Raw genomic sequence first — 26,365 nt, 5'->3', positions numbered from 1 at the left:
CAGAGGAGGTAGTGAAATAATGTGTGATGTTGATTGATGACTTCGACTTCAGTATCAGCTCAGTGCGCCGAGTACTCAACGTTGCCTTCAGGGCTAGCCAGCACTGGTGAAGAATCCTCTTTGGATGTAACAATTTTGTCCTTTGATAAATAGAGATGGAACTGATCCAAAGGTCACTCCATGGTCAGTTTTTAACAAAAATGTTCATATTCCAATCTCTAGATTTTTCTAATTATGTGCAGCAAGAATCAGATTCTTCAGCTGGGTTATTGTCACCTCTTGATTCAAGCACCAGGCTTTTAGTTAATTTAAGAAGTGCAAGCTGAGGATTGCGCCTCTGAAACTGTGTTTTTCGATCCAGAGGGGCATGCTTCTCTTGAGCAGGCTCACAAAGCAGCAGCCATTGATAAAGCTGCTGAGACATTGAATGTAAACAATGTTTAAACAACGGCCTTAAAAATCTCTTCTAACGGTTAGGAGGTCGGAACATTAAGTGCCCCTCAATAAGGCATTACCCGAGTAGGTGAAGGAACCTTGATCCTAATCTCGGTCAGCTCCTTCAGTTTTTATGTCGGTGTCAAAGAAGTACAGTGCAGCTCTTACCAATCTCCATAGTTGTCAGATCATCCAGCTACAAAGTGTCTCACTATGCAAGCTTCAACAAGTAAACTTAAACAGAATAGAAATTAGATGCTAACGTTTTGCTGGTTAAGCTGTATTTGTAGCTGTAGTTCATATGACTCCCATATGTAAAATTACACCTTGATGGTCTTCTGGTTGATGTTAACAGAAAAAAGATGTTAAAAAATAATAGACGCTTTGTGGAAGAAGTGTCAACAAGAAGTGGAAGAAGTGTGCAGTTTATTCTGTCGGGTGATCTGCATCTGTAAATTGTTTAGCGTTTGGTCTATTGACCTCCTTTAAGTACAGGTGGTTCATTGTCCGATGTTTGCCGTGCACCTGTCTGAAAGAGAGCTTAGTTTAATGACGTTTATGATGTATTTAGCAGCCGTATCAACCTGTTTTTTTTTATCACTAAAGCAAGGCGTGTTGTTTAAGCTTTCTGCTGTGGTTAGGTTTCTTTGAGGGCTTCCGAATAGATTCCCCCACAGACTTTTATTGTTCTGTTGTTAGATGCAAACTTAATGTTAATGTGTTTCATGGATTATTTTTTGATCGTCTTCATACCATGTGATCTCACGTTTTTCTTGGAAAGTTCCTTTTTAGTTGCAGTTAAGAAGCAGACTATAGCTCTCTGGATTTCTTTGGTTGTGAAACATTGTCATGAGGTAACTGGGAAGTCCTAGGGATTTTAGGGGCATCCAAGAGGAGTAGCTTTGGCTCTGTTGAGAGGTGCCCCAGTACAATCTATTCGTGGTACTGCTGCTTGGTCTTCACTATTTGTTGAAACATTGCCTTAAAATGGGAAGACAGTCTCAGACAGATTTTGGTACGGTAGTTTTGCTGTCTTTTCTTTTTTTTCTTTTTACTGATTCTTTATTGTCATCCTTCCTCTTGTGTTGAGTTGGAGCTCTGGGAGTGTTCAAGTGGGTTTTCTGCAGGCGTTAATATTGATTAAAATATGTTACTTTCTGCAATATTCTTTCTGATGGTTTTTATTACTCCAACATTACTTATGCCCCCTCATCTTCTTCTACGTGAGGTGCTTTGTATTACTTATCTTTTGTGCTCAATCATTTTTATGCCCACAAGTTTAGGTTTGGAAAGTAGAAGAAACTGACATTACCGTTGCATGTGTGCTTTATATGTCATTAAGCACATCACTTCGAGTGGAGTTGCATTACAACACAGTGCCAAATAAAGTGATGCAGGTGATGGTAAGTGCCGTGGAGAAACATTTCGGACCCAGTCTGGCGTCTGTGAGTTTTCAAGTAAATAGTCTGCAGGAGTAACCCTATCCACCAGAAATAACATGACAGAAGGAAAGGACCTTGCTCTTCCCTTTCATTGTTATTTGTATGCTGCAGTCTTGCTCAACCCGGGATCTCAATTGTCTATCCTTAATCCCTTTCTATTTGTTTAACAATTATATTTAACGTTTTTTTTAAAAAGAAGAGCTATCAGAAGAGCCCGGTCATATTATCCCTTTACCTTTTCCAGTATCCAGCGTAGCTGTTAGTAGCATGTTGCTTTACACAGGCGCGTCCATTTATGCATTGTTATCCCGCAAGATGGTCCTGTTAGTTACTAAACGCTCAAAAACTTTTGTGCTTATTCTGTTGCAAAGCCAAGCAAACAGGAGCTTTCCTGAAGTTTAAACGGAAACTCAGATGTTAAACATCTAACGCCTGTTAAGCATGTTTTCATTCGTGATCCCTGATTGTGTGAACAGGTTTTTATGTTGTGGTAGGCCATAAACTGAGATAACTAGTGAATAGAAATACGTAGAGAGTGGTTCACTCCATAGTTTCGTAGGGCAGATCAATGTACATCGAAATTGCTTGACCCTAGGCCTTTATTTCAACAGGAGGCCGCTATACTCTTATTGGCAGCCTTGATCAAATGACCATAAAGGGTTAAGAAGACTAATAGATGTTCATGTGGGGTTTTCACTGCAGGTTGGATGTTTATGCTGCGGGGGTCTTCAACCTGGTGTCAGCCTCTTGTGGAGTTTTATATATGTTTGGGATGTCTTTGCAGGTTGTATAGCGATAGAGGTGCAGTTCTTCTGACCCTCAGCCTTGTGAGAGTCTTCTTTGGAAACATAGACTGATGTTTGGAATCTCAGTGAACAATATACTTCACAGGTTGGATACTGCCTTACCTATGTATTGGTGGGTGATAGTACTGGTGATGAAAATTGCTAATAGCCCGTTGTGTATTTGTTCTTTAGCAGCTCTTGATCCGAAGTATTCTTATCTTTTCTTTAGATGTGTTGGTTTAGGTACATTATCTAGCTCAGCTAAGGTATTCCAATTCTTTCCGAGTTATGTACCGCAATCTACACCCATTTCCTGTGTTTCCCTGTATGCATGTTCCTTCTGCATTTCCCAAAAGCCAGGTTCTTGGACTCCCACCACTGTTACAATTGGCCTGATCCATTTTTCTTCTGAACGTTCCCAAAGTTGCATTTTTCTGCATTCTTCGTTATAGCCCAAGACCAAATTCCTATCCATCTATGTTGAAAAACCAGTTAGGTAGAAGTCTTTTCAGTGCTGCCAAGGCTTATTTAGTGGTTAATTCGACTGTGTGATGCTTTGGTGAAAGGTGAGTAATTAGTCCTCTGACATTGATCAGTAACCCTTTGACATAATTTCTTTATTGAACACAACTGACACAGTAAACCCTGGGTATCTTACAGTGTAGATGTGTTCCCAAAGTATGATCCTGCTCACAAAAGCTTCAAGAAGATTTAAGGTTTGCTTGTTAACATATTTGGTTTTCATTCCAGGCTGAAAGGGAAGATCCACGAGACAAACCTGACTTACGAAGACTTTCCTACCTCCAAATACACAGGTCCCTTACAATACACTATCTGGAAATCGCTTTTCCAGGATATCCATCCTGGTAAGGAACTTAAAATTATTTATGTGTTCAGATTGAAGAAAGCAAATAAATGCATAATTTGTATTTTCCTCCACTATTCTCGAATGTGATGGGCTTCAGAGGCCTTTAATGCTTCAGGTCAATTTCAGGGCATACTGCCTATAGAGTAAAAATCATCCCAGCCCCCAGGACCCTACTTCAAGAGTGAGTGTGCCGGGTAGTGACACTGACCAGAATTACAGTAGGTAAACAGGTGTATCAAAGTCAACAAGAACACTGTTCATAATGAAATCTTACTTCTCTGTATCAGACTTGTTCACTCCAAGTCCTGTTCTTGCATTGCGGTTAGCTCCTACAGAGAAATAGCCTTTTGTTTAAATAATGCCTTCATGAATTTAATAGGGTTCCTCCACTGTCAATTTAATTTCATTATTCCAGTCTGGGGTTCGTGGGTTCTACCAGGCTGCCCTCCACTTCTTTTTTCAGTATTATGGCTCCTAGTTAGCACACCTGAAGATCCAGCTCCCCTTTCTTTCTGTCAGGCTCCTTATGCTTCAGTACCAGTGGAGATCAGCAGTGGACCTTTTTTGCTCATACACAAAAGGAACTGGAAACCTGTTACCTAAAAAATGCTCCAGCAAATCTGTTTTAGTTGGTTCTAGTAACACCGCCAAAAGTTTGGCTTTGATACAACCATGGTTTCTTGTCATTATTTATACTTCATTTTATACTTCCGGCAATGAAGCGTTTGAAGGTATGCATTTTCGAGTTGTTTGTGGAACAGAGAGATGTAAGGGCGTTAATATTCTCAATGAGGGACTAGGGACTGCGGGTCAGATGTATGTTGCATTCTGAACACATTCAATTATGGTGGGTGTTTTGGGGACAGCCAGTACTAACTCTTCTAAATTTTTGATGGTTGCTGTTGGTTCTTAATTTATTTGGAAGTATATTTCATAATAGTTTGCATGTTTGAGCTAAGAATCTGCTACCTCATATCCAGGTTGTTTAAAGGTGGACCATTCTAGAAGTAAATGTTCTACTTTGGTATTATACTCAAGTTTAAATTGCAGAAAGATAAGCCACAGTCTCTGGATTACCCTCTGTGCAGTGTAGAGGGCACTAAAGAATTTTCTTCTTGCCACCCATATTGTTTTGTGCTGCAACATTTATTTTTTGACATTGTGTGCAGTCTTAACTTGTAAAACTAGAAAAAAACAATATTTTGCGATTTTGTAGCATGAATCCTTTTTTTTATTCTGCAGTCTAGTGGTTGGGTCCCTAATTGTCTGTGTTTTCCTTCTTTGCTTTGTTATTTTGTTTTTCTTTCTGTTGGCTTCGTGGACCACCATTTGGTGCTAGGTCTGTCCCCTGTTTGACATCAGATGGCGTCCCTGATGCTCCTTTATGTGGTAGTCATCTTCAGATTGTTTATTCCACCATTTGGTCTTGAAGCAAAGGAGGAGCTCCTACGAATCTTTGAAAGACGCCAAAAAAACTTTAAGGCAATGATTGAATTGCCAAACCGGATGAGGATATAAATCCACGATAGAGAATAGGGCCCTTCGCTGTTCCCTCTGACGAGGGACACAGCCAGAAGCAATACATGGTCAGGGAATGAGGCAAGGATAGGGGTCATGGAAAACACTCCCTTTAAATTCTACCAAAACTGCCATCATAAGTTTGCACAGCTGCACCCTCACAGAGTCTGCAGTCTCTGCCTTCCGAAGGACCACCGGGATGAGTACTGTGAGGTCTGTTCCGTGTTCATGCCGAAGACGCTGAAGGTACGCAGAAAACAAAGACTGGAATCTCACTCAGCCATGACCAATAGCCAGAGACCACAGACATCACTCACAGACCCAGGCTTATCCAGTGATGATGACGTTAATGTCGATGTAGCAGATTTGAACCATTGAGGATCGTATGTCGAATTCCTCGAAGAGGACACCGAAAGAAAGCATGCAGCGAAAAGTGCGGCAAGAAACACCACTGGAAGGTTCAGAAGCTAAGACCGCTAACAAAAAAACGTACAAGGCAACCTCAATGTCTAAGAAAACCATGATTGAATGTCAGCCGCAAACCAAAGAGGCCCACAAGTCTCAGCCTCGGGATACTGATGAAGGCAGAACATCAAACAATGAAAACATAGTGGATTGAGAAGCCCCAAAAGAAGCACCAAGGCCTTTTGAGGAAGAACCACTGACGCCATAAAAGAGTCTATACCCGACACTAGACATTAAAAGTGCTCAAGAGGTGGAGAAGAAGAAACAAAGGCTCAAGGCCAAAATGGCTGTTCTCCTTCAATGCAGAGGGAGTTCAACGCATTAAAGGAATTTCAAATTCCAAGTAAACTAAACCGTCCATGACTCTAGACAAAGAAGAGTAAGCAGCTTTAGAAGCCCCTGTGACACCAGACCCTGGAGGAGGAGGCGAAAGAGGAATTCTATAGTCCTGAAGGGGAAGAGGCAGCAGGAGGCTTTGAGGACAAGTGGAATTACCTTGACACAGAGAGCCCAGAGGAAGCGGTAGACCACTATACCTCAAGATCATTGCCACCCCTTGACATCTCACTATACAACAGTCTGGTCAGAAGGGCCACAAAGTCCTATGGGGTGCCACTATAACAGACCTTTTATGCCATCAAAATGGCCAATAATACAGCTAAGGCAATTGGAGCCTTACAGTAAAGAGGTACATTCAGGAAGGGCGGAAGTGCAAGGTCCACAGGCAGGAGATCCTTCCCAATAGGGCAGTACCAACAACAAACCAAAAGCAGCTTTCAACAGGGTCCCAAGAAAGCCACTTACCATCAATGGCAACATCCCGCAAGACAGCCCTTTCATGGTAGAGGAAAGGCTAGAGGACAAACCTCCAGAGGGGGAGGATCAACCATCTAATAACTGGACAACAGGCTTAGGCCCCAACAAAACAAAAATCATTACAAAATGTCTTGAGTAGTCGCAGCCTTTTTGAGAAGGAAAGGAATACATGTATACCTGTACCTGGGCGACTGGTTGGTAAAAGCAAAAACAAAACAAAAATGCCAAAGACAAATTAAAACCGTGATCACAGCCTTGGAACGCTTAGGTTTTTCCCATAAAACCACTAGAAGTTGTGGCCACACAACAGGGTCGGAGAAGGTCTTCCTAGGAGCAAGACTGAATTTGAAGACCGCTCGAGCATACCTGACTCAGAAGTGGGTAGAGACAATTGTGAAGCAAATTCACCTATACTAGAGGTAGTCTCAAAGTGAGGACAGTCATGAAGCTGATGGGCATGATGGCATCATGCATCCCACTTACAGAACATGCAAGCTGCTCATGCGCTCATTCCAGGAATGGTTATGCAACAACTAGTCACAAGCCACCAGGAGTTGGGAGGATCTAGGGGTTGTTACAACAAAGACACAAAAGGAAGTACAATGGTGGACATCAAAGAACATAACATTAGGGAGACCATTCAAGATGCCAACTCCAACGGTGACCAACACAACAGACACATCCCACCAGGGGTGGGGAGCACACACGAGCAACCTGAAGATACAAGGCCAGTGGAACAACACCGATGCAATAAATCACACCAACTTCTAGGAGATGAAAACCATGTTTCTAGCTCTGAAGGCCTTCAGACATATAATTGGGGAAACCGTACTGATACAAACAGACAACACAACAACAATGTTTTACTTGATCTAACAAGGAGGCAAAAGGTCAATAACTCTGAGGAAACTAGACCAAGAGATATGAGCGATTCCAAGGAAGATCAACTTACAGACTGTCCACCTACTGGGGAAAGGGAACACAGAGGAAGACAGACTGAGCAGACAGGAAGGCAGCTCACACAAATGGGAAGGAAACAAAAAAACGCTAGAACAATCTTCAGAGCCTAGGGCATAGCAACAATAAATCTGTTTATGATAGCAGAGAACAAAAAATGCCAACACTTCGCCTCAAGGTTTCAACCCGACCAGGCAGAAGGAAATGTTTTGTCACTAAACTGGTCAGGGAGATTTGCTTACACCTTTCCACCCGTTCCTCTGATCCCAAAGGTTATGGAGAAAGCAAAGCAGCCAGGGACCTTCCTCACACGGAAAGTACCACAATGGTCTACACAGACTTGGTACTCACATCTACTCGAACTACCAAGAGACAAATGATTAGAATGGAGGAATGGGACCCCCTTACAATGCAGAAAAGGAAGGTATTTCATCCAGAGCTAGCAGCACTCAACCTAGCGTCTTGGGGACGTGAATACATAGAATTTGGTCACCTACATTTTCAACCTAGAACCATGGAAATAATAAGAGGCAAGAAAGCCTACCACGAGTCAATGCTATGCAGCAAAATGTAGAAGCTACCTCCACTGGTGTATTAAAAACAAGTCAGTGGAGACAATAATAAAACAAGAAACTATACTGATATACCTCACCCATCTGCTGGACAGTGGGACAAACTATTTATCTCTTAAGGTGTATTTTGCTGCCATTGTAGCATTCACCAGAGGAGCCTCATGTAAACTTTTTCTTTACCTCACCAGTGGTAAAATGATTTCTGGGGGGGCTCCAAAAGAATTGCCCCCCCCCCCCCCCCTCCAAGTATGGTACGGGCACCTATGTAGAGTCAAAACACAGTATTAGCACCATTGATGACAAAACCATTTGATCCCATGCTCAGAACAGAACTCGGATATATCACACTTAAAACTGCTTTTTTAATTGCAATAACGTCACTACGGAGAGTGAGTAAACTTCAAGCATTAACAATAATGGAATCTTACATGCAAATTCATAAGGATAAAATGGTTCTCAGAACAAACCCTCAGTTCCTACCCAAGATAGTGAGCAACTTCCATGTCAACCAATGTCTTCAGTTACTGGTGTTTTTTAAAAACCCATAGACCATGCTAGAAAAACGCACTGGATGCAAGGAAAACTTGAATGTATTATTTACAAGCGACTAAAGAGTTTAGCAAGGGAAGCAAAATGTTCAACTTCTACTCAAAAGCGACCAAAGGCTCCCCTGTTACAAAGGGAACAATTGCACAATGGATTGTGGAAACAATACAAATATACAACTCTGTGGCAGGGAAAACTCTTCCTTCCTGCCCCAAAGCTCACTCAACAAAGAAAAAGGGCACAACTCTAGTGTCCTTAGCAAACATGCCCATAGACACAATATGTACTGCAGCCACACGGGCCTCTCCATACACATTTACGAAATATTACTTTGCAGACTTACAAAACAACAAGGAAGCACAGTGGCACAAATGCAGCACTGGTTTGAAAGTTGTTCCTCATTTCATCACAATCAACCGAAAGAAGGGAATAACGTTGCATAATCTAATGCGCAGCATGTGAATGCAGAAAAGGACTTGTGCTGCAAGACAAAAGGGGTACCTACCAGTAGGAGTAGATTTGCAGCTTGAAGAGTTTTCTGGATTCACATGAGACCCACCCACCTCCCTCAAACAGGGCAAACAGGTGGAAAGGGAGTGAAAAAAGATGAACTGGAAGTTAAAGAGAAAAGGAGAGGAAGAAAAAAGAATCTGAAGATGGCTACGATGCAACGGAAGATTCAGCGTGCAGTCTGATCTCAAGCAGAGGACATCGCTCACAACAAAATCTTACCTTTGACAATTTATCCTCTGACGGTGCACTCGGGATGATGGAATGAGCACCTTTCCGATTTGTTGCAAGTTCCACACCTAGTACCCATGGTCAGCCACCACAAGAGTTGTATCCTTTGTCACTTTTGTGACCATGAGGACATTATATGCAAGGTCGGTCTTACCTTGTGCTCAAAGATGAGCTGCCGATATTGACGAGAGGTAAGGTGGGGGCATCAAAAGATGGAGCAAAAACCCTCCAACATCGTGAACGTTGAAGATGCTAACTCTTCAGGTATTCTGCCGCATAAGCCATCACCCAGCCCAGAGGTGACCTTTTCCTCAAACTCATTACAGGAGGAAAAACAGGTTTTTTCCTCACCTCAACACCCTCCGGCCCTCAAACTAAGACCTCTGCAAGTGTTGTATGGTTGGCACCGATACGCACAACAAGCCTCATGCCGAGGCAGAGCACTGCCCCTAGAGGGGGGTCAGACATTGAGTCCTATGACCAAGAGGCAGCCTTCAGGGCATTGCCCGCCTTCAGGCACCATTCAGCACCGATCAAAGGCATTGGAGCCAACAATGATTCTGACAGCAGGCATTCTCAACAAGCGCCGAGGCTCTACAAAGCCAAAGACCCCTTCAACACCAGCACTGAGGCCAACCTTGACTTGGAAGCCACAGTTGACTCCAAAGCTCCTATTGGTGCCAAAGACCTAGTCAGTGGCTGGCTCTAATGTCTCAAATCAACCATTCTTACAGAAACTGCAGGAGGGTTTGGATGCAATGCAAAAAATACTTTTCATCCATCCACATTCGGAAACAAAATCAAAGCTCCCTCCACCAAAACCTTCTGATACTTTTCCTCAGAAAATTAAACTAACATTCACAGAACAGCTCGCTTTGGAGTCCCCTCCAGGTCCTAAGCCTAAAAATACAAGCACATGGACTCCAGGCTCTGTCCTACTTTCCACCTCCTTTTTCTCATCCTCCTCTAACGCCACCCCTTATGTCATGATTTCCATTGCCTTCACATCTACCAGAGAGAACTCCACACTCCTCCTATGGGGACAGAACCCCCTTTGGTTTTGCTGATCCTTTTGAGGCACTATTGCCCCAGTGCTTGCAGATGACTCATGGGACAACCATGACATCGATCAGCGGAGCATCTAGATCATTATCCTGTAAGGGCATCTCCCCAGCCAAATGACAACATGGCTTACCACAAGGTGATCCAGTGGGAAGCCACTTTACACAAAGTGGACATGCATGTCTTTCATAATGAAGACAATTTCCTTGAGGAGACATTATCCAAGTCAGAGAGAACTGTACAGTTTCTGCAGCTATTAAAGGTCAAGTGTCTGATACTTTCTAAGGAGCCTGTCAAGGCCAGGGCAATAACACCTGAGGTCGAGGGGACAAAAAAAACTATAAACCTCTTTCAATAACCCAGCCTTCTTAAGGGGGTCATGTCCCACCCAGCTCTCTTGCACAGAGCACACAAGCAGGCTTCTGCTTCGAAAACGAGCAATGCTCTCCCCCACCCAACAAGGAAAGCAAAAACATGGATGCTGCTGGTGAAAGGTTAGTAGTAGAGCTACATCAAACAGATGATAGCAAAATCTGTGTGCTTTCTGTCACGCTATGACAAAGTTCAGTGGGACGAGATGCAGAAGCTAGCAAGCATCTCCCAGAGGAGACAGTCACAGAGAGGCAACTATCTCTAGTGCCCCCATCCACTGCGCCTTTGATGCTGCAAACAACGCATCACGTAGGGTCAACACCAGCATCCTCATCAGACAACACTCTTGGCTCCTCGTTTCAGGCCGATGTTCACCAACATTTGCTCAATCTGCCCTTCACTGGAAAACATCATCTTGGCCTGCAGATCGAGCTAATCCAAAAAGACACCAATGCTGTAAAATCAAAGGATGCCCTTTAGACCCAATCCCCTAGGAGCTCCTTTCAGAGACAGTAGCACAGAACAGGCTCCAACGTTGCCTCCCTAGACCATGGTCTTTCATGCCAAAGGCAGCAATAATCAATACAAGGGCAGCACAAGGCTACACAAGAGGTGCCTATGTGGGCAACAACAACAGGGTCCTTTGTAAAGGAGATTCCGGAAAAGCAGCTTTCACTTCAAAACATTGACTCTCCTTACACCCCCACTCCTACCCCCTGCCACCCTGGTCACACAACAAATGTAAGGGGGAGACTATAAGATTTTCTTTCCCCGGCAGGAAATCACATCAGATAAATGTGGCTGCTATGGCTACTTCCTAGAACTTCTCACCCTCCACACAACCTTCCACCCTTCAACCACACCCTCAGCAGTGAGTGTGACCCCTTCTGCAGGAAGAGGTACAAGCACTCCTTCATTAAGGGGCCACAGAACCAGTGCCCCCTCAGCATTGGAGCAAGAACGTTCACTCTCTTCATTTCCTCATCTCCAAGAAGGACACCTGGGGCCCGTTTTAAACCTCTGGCCCCTCAGTCACTAAGGGCCAGAGGTAGCAAAGGGTTTTACCCATTCTGTGTCTATGGGCAAATGTTTGTACATATGGCCCTAAATCCTCTCAGAACACTTCCATAGGTTAACGCTGCAGGAGCAGGATGTCATTTCTCTGCTTCAACAAGGTGATTAATGGGTGGCATTAGACCTCAAATACATCTAATTCCACATCCCAATTCATCTCTCCCACCGGCACCACACCGGCTTCATGGTAAGCGACTATCATTATCAATGTAAGGTACTTCCATTCGGCATCATCACTGCTCCAAGCATCTTGACAAAGCGTCTGTAAGTAGTAGCTGGCCACTTGACGGAGGACGATTATCCATGTTTTCCCCTGCTTCAGTGATTGGTTGATCCAAAGTACAGGCAAGCATCAGTTCCTAGCAATTATCGGGCTACTATTTCACTACCTCATAGCCTTGGGTTTGTTATAAAGGCCACACACTCCCATCTACAACCCCTACAAGATCAGCCTTTTCTAGGGTCGGTACTACACTCCATTACAGGCCAAGCCTACCCTAGCCACAGAAGGTGTTTAGCTTTCCAGCAGCTCTCTCCTTTTTTCAGATAATTCGTCAACTCTCTGTCAGAACCTTTATCCGAGTCCTGGCATGATGGCTTCTTGCATCACCATAGTACCCCATGCCTAGTCTGTATGTGCCCACTACAAGAATGTCTTTCAAAATGATAATCAAAAGTGAAGGGTCAACGGAAAAGCCTAGTTTTGGTAAAGTCCAGCATCCATTGCTTTCAACAGTGGTGGAACAGCAACAATCTGGTGCAGAGCAGACCCTTCCTAGATCTCGTTCAACAAGTCGCCATCACTACTGACACCTCTTAAGGCGCCTGGGTGGTGCATCTCAACCACTTGAATTTACAAGAAGTGTGGCTCCTCATCACTAGAGGCACTACTTCAACTAACTCAAGCTTGTTGCTATACATTTCACTCTCAAAGTCTTCTGGCCCTCATTCAGAGCAAGGTCATTCTAATCAAAACAGACAATTTGACCCCCATGTACTACCTCCAAAAACGGGCCCACAATTAGTCTCTCCCCCTTTCATTATTAGCACAAAAGACAAGACATTGGACATTCCACTACCGCATTTACCTCATGGTGGAATACTTTCCAGGTGTGGACAATAACTTGGATGACTTCCTCAGCAGGATGCATCAATACGTTCACAAGCGGGAACTCCACCTGCAAGTCTTACTTCATACACAAAAAACACCACCCCTAGAAGGCAAAATGCCCAAACTTCAGTTTCTGGTATCCACACTTAGCAGTCCATGGGCAATGTACTATGGATAGGCTCATCACTGAGACGAGGAGTCATTCAATCTTGTGACTCTGAACACTTCTTCGAAGAAAACTGCTTGACCACTCAGGACCCATTACTAGATGGCAGGAGTATGCAGAGCAGCATGTGCATTCAGCGCTACATGACATAAACAGACGCTTACAAGGTGAGTAACATAATCCTTATCAGTGTTTACTCAGCTGCCTAACCTCTAGAATGTGCAAAAACTGTTTTTCCATTGTTTACAAAACATGTTGTTATAAAGCACATATTTAATTTAGAGGCAAAGTAATGCAGAGTATATAGGCCCTCATTATGTCCCTGGGGGTCTTCTGCCCGACAGGGATAATGTGGCAGAATGACTGGCAACTGGCTGGCGGTACATACCGCCACATTATGAGATTGGCGGGTTGGCTGCAACCAACCCGCCACTTCTCCACTCATATCGCCATGGTCCTATGAGCGGCCAAGCCAGAGATGTCTATCTCCAGCCCGACAGCCGGCCTACCGCCATGGTTTTCAAACCAAGGCAGCAGGCCCTACCGGTGACTGGGAACTTATTCCCTGTCACCGGTAGGTGGCTCTCCCACCCACCAACACTCACCTGACGCCCCCCTCCATCCAAACTCGACCCCCACCCACCCGATACACATACTAACCCTCCCACCCCCGAGCCGCTAACTCACTCCTCCCATACATGCACACACCACACAACTGACCCCACCCCCCCACAGCCACACACTTGCACATCACTCCCACTAGTCACAGTGCCCCACACCCCCGCATACACCTACACAGACACCCACACACATCAGACATACACCCATTCACTTACACTGACATACACACGTTCATACATGCACACTTCCAGACATACTCACACATTCTTACACACAATCACATTGATATGCAGACATGCACTAACTTCACCATTCTTACACGTATTCACTCACATGCATACACCCACGCAAACGACACACAGATACATTCACACACACACACACACACACACACTTAGACATTCATGCACACACTCAGAGACACACACACACACACACACACACACACACACACACACACACACACACACACACACACCCCCCCGCCCCACCCCCCTCCTCCCCCCACCGTCAGCCTTCCATCCCCTCCCCAATCGGAAGCCCGACTTACCTTGGGTGAGGAGGTCTTCCGGCAGGGAAGGGGCGCTGCTACTGCCAGCAGAACACTTTCAGGCCTTATTACTGGTCATAATACGGCTGGCGGCGTTAAACTGGCGTGGCCGTGCTGGTGGTAGCAGAGCCAGCTTACCACCGTCCACCACCATGAGCACTGCCGGGTTTCCGCCCTTATTGTGGCGGAAGTCAGGCAGTGTTCATAATATGGCAGATGGATGGTAGCCGCGATGGTGGTATGTTGGCGGCAGTCACCGCGACGGGAGGAGGTATGTACCGTCAATGTTAACATGAGAGCCAAAGTGTTTTCCTATTGACAGAGTGTCAAGCGGACTTATGTTAGATTTTTAAGCATATAAATTCTATGTATTGCCTTCTCACTCACACGAACATCTCATTAGCCTCTCTCAGATTTAATTACATCTTTCACTCACTCTGTCAGGACTCTTTCTGGTTAGAGTCAAATGTTTTAATAAACAAGTTCCTGAACACAGTAGGGAGTCTTTCACATACTCCTTACTTACTATTATGACATTGTAGGGTTGGTGATCCTACAACAAAAGGTTGTAGTTAAGGCGGGAAGAAGAGAAAGTTGAGGTAAGGCAGAGCGAGGTAAGCAGGGAAAAGGGAGTGAATGGGTGAACATGGGAAACAGAACAAACTAGCCCAAAACAGTTAAAAGGTCTAGTAAAACAACAAATATTTCAGCTTCTGCCTGCAGTCTGGAAATATTTTGACAGTAATAATATGGTCCTATCAATGTTTAGTATTTGTGTGGCTTCTGCTTTAGCATGGCAGTTACTTTTCTAGTGACACCATTGTAAATGGTATTTGCATATTTTATCCATGATGCCTCTTTCCAATAAGGGAACTCAAGTTAGGGGAATACTCTAGTATTCTTGTCATTTAGAATAAGACTGTTGTCATTGTGGATTGTAATTCTTGAGACTGGATGATTGTTCCACTTTCAGAATGATCTTGGTGTCATCGGTGTGTGCGTGTTGGCTGAGTATATGTTGAAAAGTAGGGAAGCTGTTGTTGATGCTCCGAGATATACCTTTTGGACACAAGTATGGTGTAGAGCTAAATTAAGGTAGTGAGGCAATTTGAAGTCTGTCCTTGTAGGATTCTACCCAGATCAGGAGAGTGGCTTGGTTCCCAGTGACATATAGTCTGTGCACTATCAATGGGTGGTCCAGAGGGTTGAGTGCCAATGACTGGCTAAACAACAGGAGGGCAGCAACCACATTACTATTCACTGAACTGTTGAGGTCATCCCTAAGGGAGATTAGTGTTCGTTCAGTAATTCTAGGTCTAAAATCCACAGTGTTTATTTAACAGAATCCCATTTTGTTCGATGAAGGTGGAGAAGAGACACAAAGAAGCCTCTTCAATGAGGTAATTCAGTTGTAGTATCAAATCCTGAATATCGATGGGCAGAATAGCATAAGAATATTAAGGGACAAAATATAGAAATGTAAGTGCAGAGAGGGAGGTAAGGATTTACTATTCTTAACTCCACATTTGACCTTATCTAGATATATCACCAAGCTATATATTTGTGGAATGAAGCATAGAAAATATATAGAAACTTACCTTTTGATTTTTTGTCCCTTGATGTTGTTTATAATAGTATTCTATCTCTTTGAAATTTTGAACTTCATTTCCCCATACTACACTAGTTTACTTAAAGCAGTCCAATTACTTATTGATCTGTAGTTTGCTGAGCTGTCATGGTCCTGTCCATTTTTTTTCCTTCTATAGATTTTATGTACTATTTTTCGTTAATTTGGAAATATTCCAATTATCTGATAGAGACTTCTAGTTGCAGATTCCTTACCTTTGAAGTCCCCCAGGCGTCAGGCTGGATCTGGAGATATTTTTTCAAGCAGTACCTCTGCGAGCCGTCTGGTGGCGTCGATCGACTCCACAGGCATGATTGGTGTAGTGTTCGCCTAGATGACGTCGCAGTTGTATATAGGCGCCACCCCAGCGAGCTGACGTCAGTTCTTTTCTTTCCGCGCCAGCCTACGCACAGATCCGGAGAGGGCTACCTCAGTCACTTTTTGACTACAGCAACATTTTTGTCAAATTCTTTTTGACGAGTTTGTGGATGCGTCGAGGGATGTCCTGCAAGACTTGTTTTAAGCCCTGCGACTACTGTCACTGAATGATGTCGGTGACCGATCCGGACCTTGTGTGCCTTTGGTGCCTGGAGCGCGATCACGACCCGAAGTCATGCTCCGAGTGTTGGGCCATGAACCCAAAAGCTTTCAGGGAGCGGTCTCTAGAGCTAATGGCAGCCAACACTCGACTCCGCGGCGCTCACAGTCTGGTTCAAGAGGAAGGTCTTGGGACCGGCTGCAGAGTCACCATCACTCTTCGTCCTCGAAATCATCGGGACATTCAGGTCAAAAGAAAAAAGTCGAAGAAGGACAAGCGTTCTTCGACTTCACCCCATTGCTTGGAAGATGCGGCGCGGGAAGAGCGTCAATGCTCTAGACCTCCATCCTCAGAGCCTTCATCTGGGTCCGCCCTGTGCTTCTCCGACTTCCCGGAAGCCGGAGCCACCCCTGCCCAGCTCAAAGAGTTTTATGAGGCAATGTGCCTCATTTTTGGGCAGACCGACCCACCTTCGGCTCCCTCAGGCACAGGTGAGTTGGTTGGGGCCCCCTCGGATTCAAAGTCGTTGGCTTCGGCCACAGCTCTGGAGCCAATCTCAGATCGGTTCTGACGCCGTTCGTGCCACAACGGCCTTCCCCGGCATCGGGTCCGAGGTCAACACTCACAACATCAGTTGGGCCCACAATCGATGTCGATCCCATTCTCATAACAGATGATCCAGAGCCGGAACGACGTCGCTAGACGCCGATTCCATTCTCTATGGGCTCTCCTGGGCCCAGGGATGATCCAGACCCTTATGCTAATGGGTATGGATACGGGGAGTGCTTGGAGGGGACCCTTTAGAATACCAGCTTGACCCCCAAATGGACTGGGTGATGCCAGTGGTCTAGACACCTCCCCTGACACTGGTATGCTCTCTCCTACCATGGCTACGGAGGAGGGTGCCTCATACTCCATGGTGGTGTGAAGGGCAGCTGAGGTCTTGGACCTTGAGCTACCTTCTGTGGAGGTTAGGCCTAATATCCTAACTGACATGCTTCAGCCGGGGCCTTCCACATCAGAACTCCTTCTTCCCTTTAATGAGCCACTGATGGATGTCCTTTTGGGTACTTGGTCCAGACCCAGCACAGGGGCTCCTGTGACTAGGACGATTGGCCACCGCCATCGGCCTGTGACGACAGACCCACAATTCCTCACCCAACTGCTGGTCTTCCAGGCTTCATCTTCATTGGGTGCATTCTCTGCCGCACCCCAGGATAGGGAATTCAAAAAGACTGGACAACTTGAGGAAGACGTTGTTTTCTTCTAACAGTCTAGCGCTGCAGGCCGTAAACACTGCATTCCTTTTGGGCCGCTTTTCCCATACTCTCTGGGATATGGTCATGGAAGTGCTGCCTAGAGTTCCGGAGGAGGTCTTGACTGTCCTTTACCAAGCCATGACAGATTGGTGGGATGCAGCAAAGTTCATGATTCATTGTGGACTGGATACGACCAACTCTCTGGGCAGATCGGTTGCATCAACTGTGGCATTGAGACGCCATGCCTGGCTGGGAACATCTGGCTTCTCAGGGGATGTCCAGCAATCTCTGATGGACATGCCCTTTGATGGCATAGTCTCTTTGGAGACAAGGCGGACTCCGCGCTCGAGCGCTTCAAGGATTCCCGAGCCACGGCCCGGTCCCTTGGCCTTGCGCTTGCTCCAAGACCCCAGCAGTCAACCTTTCGCCCCTTTCGTGGCTATGGAAGGGGCACCCAACCGCGTTATTTCCCCCGGCCATTGACCCGCGCATGCTGCATGGATCCCACTCCCCCGGGGATCAGGGAACCAGCGGGTCGCCCAGTCCGCCCAGTCCGCCCCGCACCCCCTCCTCAGCCTCCAAACCTTCCAAGTCCGCAGGTACACCAGGAACCAGTTGGTGGAAGGATTCGCCATCACCTGCCCCAATGGCAGTCCATAACCTCAGACAGGTGGGTCCTCCAGATTGTCCAAAGGGGTTACTCCCTCCCCTTCGAGACACCTCCTCCAGCCATGTCACCTTCATACAGTTGCATATCAGAGGGTCATTTGGCGCTTCTCTGTGAGGAAGTCCAAGCCCTTTTGGCCAAAGGAGCTATAGACAGGGTTCAGTTGCCAGAAGTAGGTCGTGGTTGCTATTACCGCTACTTTCTGGTGCCGAAAAAGGACAAGGGCCTTCGTCCTATATTAGATCTTCGGTCCCTCAACCTCTTCCTCAAGAAGAAGTTCAAAATGTTGACATTGGCTCAGGTCCTATCTGCCCTGGATCTCAGAGACTAAATGGTAGCGTTGGAATTGCAAGACGCATACTTCCACATTCCCGTCTTGCCAGCCCACAGACGTTACCTACGATTCGTGGTAGGTCACCAGTACTTTCAGTTTACCGTGCTCCCCTTTGGCCTTACCAGTGCCCCTCGGGTGTTCAAGAAAGTGATGGTAGTGGTGGCAGCTCATCTGCACAGGTTAGGGGTCCCAGTCTTCCCCCTACCTCGACTTTTGCCTGTTGAAGGCGAACTCGCCCTAGACAGTCGTCTCCCACCTCCAGACTACTGCGCACCTTTTGCGTTTTATGGGGTTCACTATTAACATGTCGAAGTCACACCTGACTCCTTCTTAGATGCTTCCTTTCATCGGAGCTGTTCTAGATACCGTGCAGTTTTGGGCGTATCCTCCCGAAAAGTGAGTCCAGGATATTTGGGCTATGATACTGATGTTCCAGCCTCTATCCTGGATTTCGGTGAGAATGACTCTGAGGCTGCTGGGCCTCATTGCCTCCTGCATCCTGCTAGTTCAAAAGGCCAGATGGCATATGCGGGCTCTGCAGTGAGACCTAAAGTTCCAGTGGGCGCATCATCAGGGGGAATCTCTCCGACAAGGTCCAGATCTCGGAAGGAACTGCGAGAGAGCTGCAGTGGTGGTTAACAAATCAGGATTGGGTCAAAGTCAGATCCCTCTCCTTTCCCCAACCAGATCTTACAGCAGTGACAGATGCGTCACTGCTGGGATGGGGCGGCCACATGGGAGAGGCGAAGATCAGAGGCCTCTGGTCTTTGGCGGAAACCGGGCTCTGTATCAATCTTCGACTATCATTAAAGGCATTCCTTCCATCTCTGAAAGGGAAAGCAGTGCAGGTGTTCACAGACAACACCACCGCCATGTGGTACTGCAACAAACAAAGCGGAGTGGGGTCGTGGAACCTTTGTCAAGAGGCAATTCGCCTCTGGACTTGGCTGGAACATCAGGGCATTTCCGTGGTGACTCAACACCTGGGGGGCTGCTTGAATACCAGGGCAGACAAACTCAGCCAGTGATGCGTGGTCGATCACGAATGGCGTCTCCTTCCGGAGGTGGTGCAAGGTCTCTTCCTTCAGTGGGGAGAACCTTGGTTAGACTTGTTCGCCTCCATAGAGAACGTGCAATGTCAGCTGTTTTGTGCGTTGGAGTTTCTAAGATGGCATTCGCTCGGCGACACTTTTCGTCACAAGTGGAATTCAGGCCTCCTGTATGCCTTTCCACCCATACCATTTCTGCCCAGAGTTCTGAAGAAGATCAGGCAAGACCGGGCCCAAGTAATCTTGATGGCTCTGGACTGGGCACAAAAAGTCTGGTATCCTGAGCTATTGAGCATGGCCATAGCTCCTCCTATCAGACTGCCTCTTCTGGAAGATCTTCTGTTGCAGCAGCATTATGCTTGTTGTTGGAAGAAATTTGTGGCATGGTGTATCAAAAAAATCTGTCGATCCTCTATCTGCTTCTCTTTCTCAGGTCCTTGTCTTTATTCTTTCCCTTGCCCAGCAGGGCTCCACCCTGGGCACCCTTAAGGGATATCTTTCTGCTATCTCTCTTTTCTTGAGGTTACCAGATCATTCTTTTTTATTTCAATCTCCCATTGTTGGGAGTTTTTTTAAAGGCCTCACACATCTTTTTCCTCCTATCTCATTCATCATGCCCGATGGGATCTAAACCTAGTATTAACATACCTTATGTGTGCCCTGTTCGAGCCGCTTCACAACTGCCCTTTATGGCTCTTAACCATCAAGGCTCTTTTTAGTTGCCATCAACTCTGCCTGCAGAGTAAGTGAGCTCCAGTCTCTTTCATCTAAGCTGCCTTTCCTGGCAATACATCCTGACAAAGTGGTACTTCGCACAGGTTTTTTTTCCTACATAATGCAGACCCCCTTCCATGTCGGACAGTCCATCACCTTGCCAACCTTTTATGCACTCCCACATCCCTCACATGAAGAGGAGCGACACCATTGTCTGGACCTAAAAAAGGGCATTGGCGTTCTGCCTTGATCGTTCCAAAGACTTCTGGGTGGATGACCAACTCTTTGTGGGATATGTTCTGTGCAAAGAAGGGGAAGGCGATGCAGAAGAGGACCTTTTCACAATGGGTGCTCTAATGCATCAAAATGTGCTACGCTCTGGCTATTAAGCAACCTCCTGAAGGTTTGCGTGTTCACTCCACCAGAGCTACTGTTGCTACCACAGCGCTAGCACAGGGCGTTCCAGTCCTGGACATCTGTCAGGAGGCAACGTGGGCTTCTCTGCACACTTTTACCAAACACTACTGCCTGAACAATCAGGTTCTCAGGGACGGCTACATTTGACCGTTCAGTCCTGCAGGACTTCTTGGTGTGATGTTGGTTCGCAGCCCTCCACCGTGGATAGTATTGCTTGGGTATCTATTCAAAGGTAAGGAATATGCAACTATAAGTCTCTATCAGATGTACTACTTACTTACCTTTGGTAACGATATAGCTGGTAGAGACATATTCTAGTTGCAGATTCCTTACCAACCCACCCACCCATCCTTCCCGCACTGTGTACTGATTTATAGGGACAGGAACTTCCCTTTAAGGGCCCTAGTTTTGGTGCACCACTCTGTGTTCTTCATGGCTCCGCGCCACTGGCGTGGAAAGTTGTGAAAAGAAACTGACGTCAGCGTGCCAGGGTGGCGCCTATATATGACTGCGACGTCATCACGATGCCGACGCCCGTGGAGTTGACCCTCACCACCTGACGGCGCGCAGAGGTACTGCTCAGAGAAAAATCTCCGAATCAAGACTGACGCTGGGGGGAATCAAAGGTAAGGAATCTGCAACTAGAATATGTCTTTATCAGATATATTGTTACCGAAGGTAAGTAACTTGTACGGTAGGGAGAAATTGATAATCTCTTGCATCCATATGACAGCAGATGATTTTAATAGGATTATTTTTATTCTAAATCTTTGATTTGGCCTGTGTGTTTTTTTTCTGATAAAAGGTTTGAACAGGCCCAGGTTAGATTGTGTATCAAAGTCATCTGTTTTGGTGGGGAAGGTGCTTCAAGGGGGTCATTACTTGCTTTTCAGAGGAAATAGGATTCAAGTTTAGCAGTCTTATTGATGAAGTGGTGTGTTAATATATCATAGCTTGAGTGTTTTACTTTTGTTGAGGCGATAATGTTGCGGAAATCAATGCGAATTATAAAGTTTGGGCATAACTCTTCAGAGATGCCCTGTCTAAAGCCAGGATCTCATTGCCTGTTTGGTGCCTTTGAAGGGTTCCTACTGTGTTTAACGTCGAATATTTTTGTTCAATGTCTTTTAAGGGATTCTGTTTTCGGTTTTTGGAGTTTTAGATCTGTATTGAACCATCTCACCCTAAGATTGTGATTCTGTAGTTTAGTGAGGTACTAATAAATCAAATGTGTAGGAAGTTGGCTCTGTATGCACAATTTCAAAGTAAGGAATAGTATGCACAGAGTCCAAGGGTTCCCCTTAGAGGTAAGATAGTGGCAAAAAGAGATAATACTAATGCTCTATTTTGTGGTAGTGTGGTCGAGCAGTAGGCTTATCAAAAGAGTAGTGTTAAGCATTTGTTATACACACACAGGCAATAAATGAGGAACACACACTCAGAGACAAATCCAGGCCAATAGGTTTTTGTATAGAAAAATATATTTTCTTAGTTTATTTTAAGAACCACAGGTTCAAATTTTACATGTAATACTTTAAATGAAAGGTATTGCAGGTAGGTACTTTAGGAACTTTGAATAATCACAATAGCATATATACTTTTCAAATAATTCACATATAGCTATTTTAAAACTAGACAGTGCAATTTTCACAGTTCCTAGGGGGAGTAAGAGTTTGTTAGTTCTTGCAGGTAAGTAAACCACCTACGGCGTTCAAGTTTGGGTCCAAGGTAGCCCACCGTTGGGGGTTCAGAGCAACCCCAAAGTTACCACACCAGCAGCTCAGGGCCTGTCAGGTGCAGAGTTCAAAGTGGTGCCCAAAACGCATAGGCTTCAATGGAGAAGGGGGTGCCCCGGTTCCAGTCTGCCAGCAGGTAAGTACCCGCGTCTTCGGAGGGCAGACCAGGGGGGTTTTGTAGGGCACCGGGGGGGACACAAGTTAGCACAGAAAGTACACCCTCGACAGCACGGGGGCGGCCGGGTGCAGTGTGCAAACACACGTCGGGTTTCCAATGGAAATCAATGGGAGACCAAGGGGTCTCTTCAGCGATGCAGGCAAGGGGGGGGCTCCTCGGGGTAGCCACCACCTGGGCAAGGGAGAGGGCCTCCTGGGGGTCACTCCTGCACTGGAGTTCCGATCTTTCAGGTCCTGGGGGCTGTGGGTGCAGAGTCTTTACCAGGCGTTGGGATCTGGGAAGCAGGCAGTCGCGGTCAGGGGGAGCCTCGGGATTCCCTCTGCAGGCGTCGCTGTGGGGGTCCAGGGGGGGCAACTCTGGCTACTCACAGTCTTGTAGTCGCCGGGGAGTCCTCCCTGAAGTGTTGTTTCTCCACAAGTCGAGCCGGGGGCGTCGGGTGCAGAGTAGCAAGTCTCACGCTTCTGGCGGGAAACGCAGTTGTCTTGAAGTTGCTTCTTTGAAACAAAGTTACAGTCTTGGGTGAACAGAGCCGCTGTCCTCAGGAGTTTCTTGGTCCTTCTAGAGCAGGGCAGTCCTCTGAGGATTCAGAGGTCGCTGGTCCTGCGGAAAGCGTCTCTGGAGCAGTGTCTTTAGAAGTGGGGAGACAGGCCGGTAGAGCTGGGGCCAAAGCAGTTGGTGTCTCCGTCTTCTCTGCAGGGTTTTTCAACTCAGCAGTCCTCTTCTTATGTTGCAGGAATCGGAGTTCCTAGGTTCTGGGGAGCCCTTAAATACTAAATTTAAGGGTGTTTTTAGGTCTGGGGGGTTAGTGGCCAATGGCTACTAGCCCTGAGGGTGGGTACACCCTCTTTGTGCCCCCTCCCTGAGGGGAGGGGGGCACATCCCTAATCCTATTGGAGGAATCCTCCATCTGCAAGATGGAGGATTTCTAAAAGTCAGAGTCACCTCAGTTCAGGACACCTTAGGGGCTGTCCTGACTGGCCAGTGACTCCTTCTTGTTTTTCTCATTATCTCTCCTGGACTTGCCGCCAAAAGTGGGGGCTGTGTCCAGGGGGCGGGCATCTCCACTAGCTGAAGTGCCCTGGGGCATTGTAACACGAAGCTTGAGCCTTTGAAGCTCACTGCCAGGTGTTACAGTTCCTGCAGGGGGGAGGTGTGAAGCACCTCCACCCAGAGCAGGCTTTGTTTCTGTCCTCAGAGAGCACAAAGGCTCTCACCGCATGGGGTCAGAAACTCGTCTCTCAGCAGCAGGCTGGCAGAGACCAGTCAGTCCTGCACTGAACAATTGGGTAAAATACAGGGGGCATCTCTAAGAGGCCCTCTGTGTGCATTTGTTAATAAATCCAACACTGGCATCAGTGTGGGTTTATTATTCTGAGAAGTTTGGTACCAAACTTCCCAGTATTCAGTGTAGCCATTATGGAGCTGTGGAGTTCGTTTTTGACAGACTCCCAGCCCATATACTCTTATGGCTACCCTGCACTTACAATGTCTAAGGTTTTGCTTAGACACTGTAGGGGCATAGTGCTCATGCACCTATACCCTCACCTGTGGTATAGTGCACCCTGCCTTAGGGCTGTAAGGCCTGTTAGAGGGGTGACTTACCTATGCCATAGGCAGTGTGAGGTTGGCATGGCACCCTGAGGGGAGTGCCATGTCGACTTAGTCATTTTCTCCCCACCAGCACACACAAGCTGGTAAGCAGTGTGTCTGTGCTGAGTGAGGGGTCCCTAGGGTGGCATAAGACATGCTGCAGCCCTTAGACCTTCCCTGGCATTAGGGCCCTTGGTACCAGGGGTACCAGTTACAAGGGACTTACCTAGGTGCCAGGGTTGTGCCAATTGTGGAAACAATCGTACATTTTAGGTGAAAGAACACTGGTGCTGGGGCCTGGTTAGCAGGGTCCCAGCACACTTCTCAGTCAAGTCAGCGTCAGTATCAGGCAAAAAGTGGGGGGTAACTGCAACAGGGAGCCATTTCTTTACACAAGCCCCCCCCCCCAGCCCACAGGCCAGGAGACTCAGCCAAAGCTGGGAGAGTCTTCCTAGTCTGTCAGGTGAGGAAGAGTAGAGGAAATTGGCTGGTTTGTTGCAGGGCCTACTCTGCCTTACATCCTCCTGTTCAGGTCATTCCCTCTGGGGAACTGACCCACTTCCACAGTGATAGGACCTAGTCTGTATTGCCTCTGGTCTGTGTCTTTAATGTCTCCACCCATTCTCTCTATTTTGGGGTTAGAGGTATCCACCTCTGCTACTCTTATCTAAGCGAGGGTCACCCCTAGCTTACCCAAAGAGGTTACCCAGAGCTGGAGTAACCCCACCATGACCAACAGGGCCAGGGGGCCTAACTTGCTATTTGGCATGGGGTCAGACCACCATGCCAAGGATAGTGCAGCCATAAAGGCTAACACCCAGCAGAGGCCACTGACAGCTGTCAGTGTCCAGAACCACACCTTTAGCTCTTCAACTACAAGGGAAGGGGCTAAGTTACAGGCTTCTTTGGGTTCAGGGTGCCTGTCTGCTGTATTAGAGTGGGGGGTTACCACATCTTGTAGTAAACACCCTTCTTCCACTCTTTCTTCTGTTAGCTGAGGAGCCACCCACTCAGGCTTAACAGTTGCCTGACTAGCCAGGACTTCTTGTGGGTCAGGTTGGACTTTATCAGTGCCACTTTTGGAGTTCTCCCCTACTGGAGCAGAATCTCCTTGGCTTGCTGGAACCTTGGCTAAAGGTTGCCCACCCTTCCTACACTGTTTTCTTTTATTTTTCTTCTGGGGCCTGCTTGCAGTTACTGTAGGGGCAGGACTTCCAGAATCCTTGGGAGAGGAATGGCACTGGACCAGTTCCTCTATTGGGCTCTGACTAACCTCTGGGTAGTCATTTCCAAGGAGACAATCAAGGGGGAGGTCTGTACTGACTACCACCCTTCTCCAGCTAAAAGTCCCACCCACTTCTATGGGCACAAAAGCCACAGGCCTATCAGTGACCCTGTCTGGGCTAACTTACTCTGGCAGTTTCACCTGGGATGTACTGGTTTGAGAACACCAGCCTGTCATGCACAATAGTGTGACTGGCACAAGTGTCTCTCAGGGCAGTGGCTGGGATTCCATTCACCAGTAGGTGGTGGAAGTGTCTACTTCCCTCTGGAATCTCCAACTCACCTGTTGGGCCCTTTTTCCAGTTGAAGGCTATGAAGACCTCCTCATCTGAGGAGTCATCCCCAATGGCTATACTGGTCACCCCTGGGATTTTGCTAGGGGGGTTTGTTTTTGGGACAAGAAGTGTCCTTGGTGTGGTGCCCTGTCTGTCTACAGTTATGGCACCATGCCTTAGTGGCATCCCAGTTCTTACCCTGGTACCCACCTTTGTTTTGAGTTGTGTCTCTGGGCCCACCCACCTGGTCTGGTTTTTGGGGGCCTACAGAGGACTCTTTTTCTTTGTTTCTAGTGTCACCCACTTTCTCCTGGGGAGGCTTTGTAACCCCTTTCTTTTGGTCACCCCCAGTGGAAGTTTTGGTTACCCTAGTCTTGACCCAGTGGTCTGCCTTCTTTCCCAATTCTTGGGGAGAAATTGGACCTAGGTCTACCAGATACTGATGCAACTTTTCATTGAAGAAGTTACTTAAAATGTGTTCTTTCATAAACAAATTATAAAGCCCAACATAGTCATGCACTTCATTTCCAGTTACCCAACCATCCAGTGTTTTCACTGAGTAGTCAACAAAATCAACCCAGGTCTGGCTCGAGGAT

The 26,365-nt window shown here is 46.6% G+C and overlaps 1 protein-coding gene across 1 annotated transcript in view; it reads left to right on the top strand.

Annotated features, from left to right (window-relative positions):
• Positions 1-26,365, top strand: part of TRIM62 (tripartite motif containing 62) — a 151,050-nt gene that overhangs the window by 113,876 nt on the left and 10,809 nt on the right. Inside the window, exon 4 of the mRNA XM_069240293.1 lies at positions 3,413-3,528. Coding sequence (XP_069096394.1) covers positions 3,413-3,528 — 116 coding nt within the window. The remainder of the gene's footprint in view (positions 1-3,412; positions 3,529-26,365) is intronic.

This window comes from Pleurodeles waltl, chromosome 6, assembly GCF_031143425.1.
Source record: "Pleurodeles waltl isolate 20211129_DDA chromosome 6, aPleWal1.hap1.20221129, whole genome shotgun sequence".
Classification (NCBI taxonomy): Eukaryota; Metazoa; Chordata; class Amphibia; order Caudata; family Salamandridae; genus Pleurodeles; species Pleurodeles waltl.
This window is presented reverse-complemented; position numbering and strand designations above follow the sequence as displayed.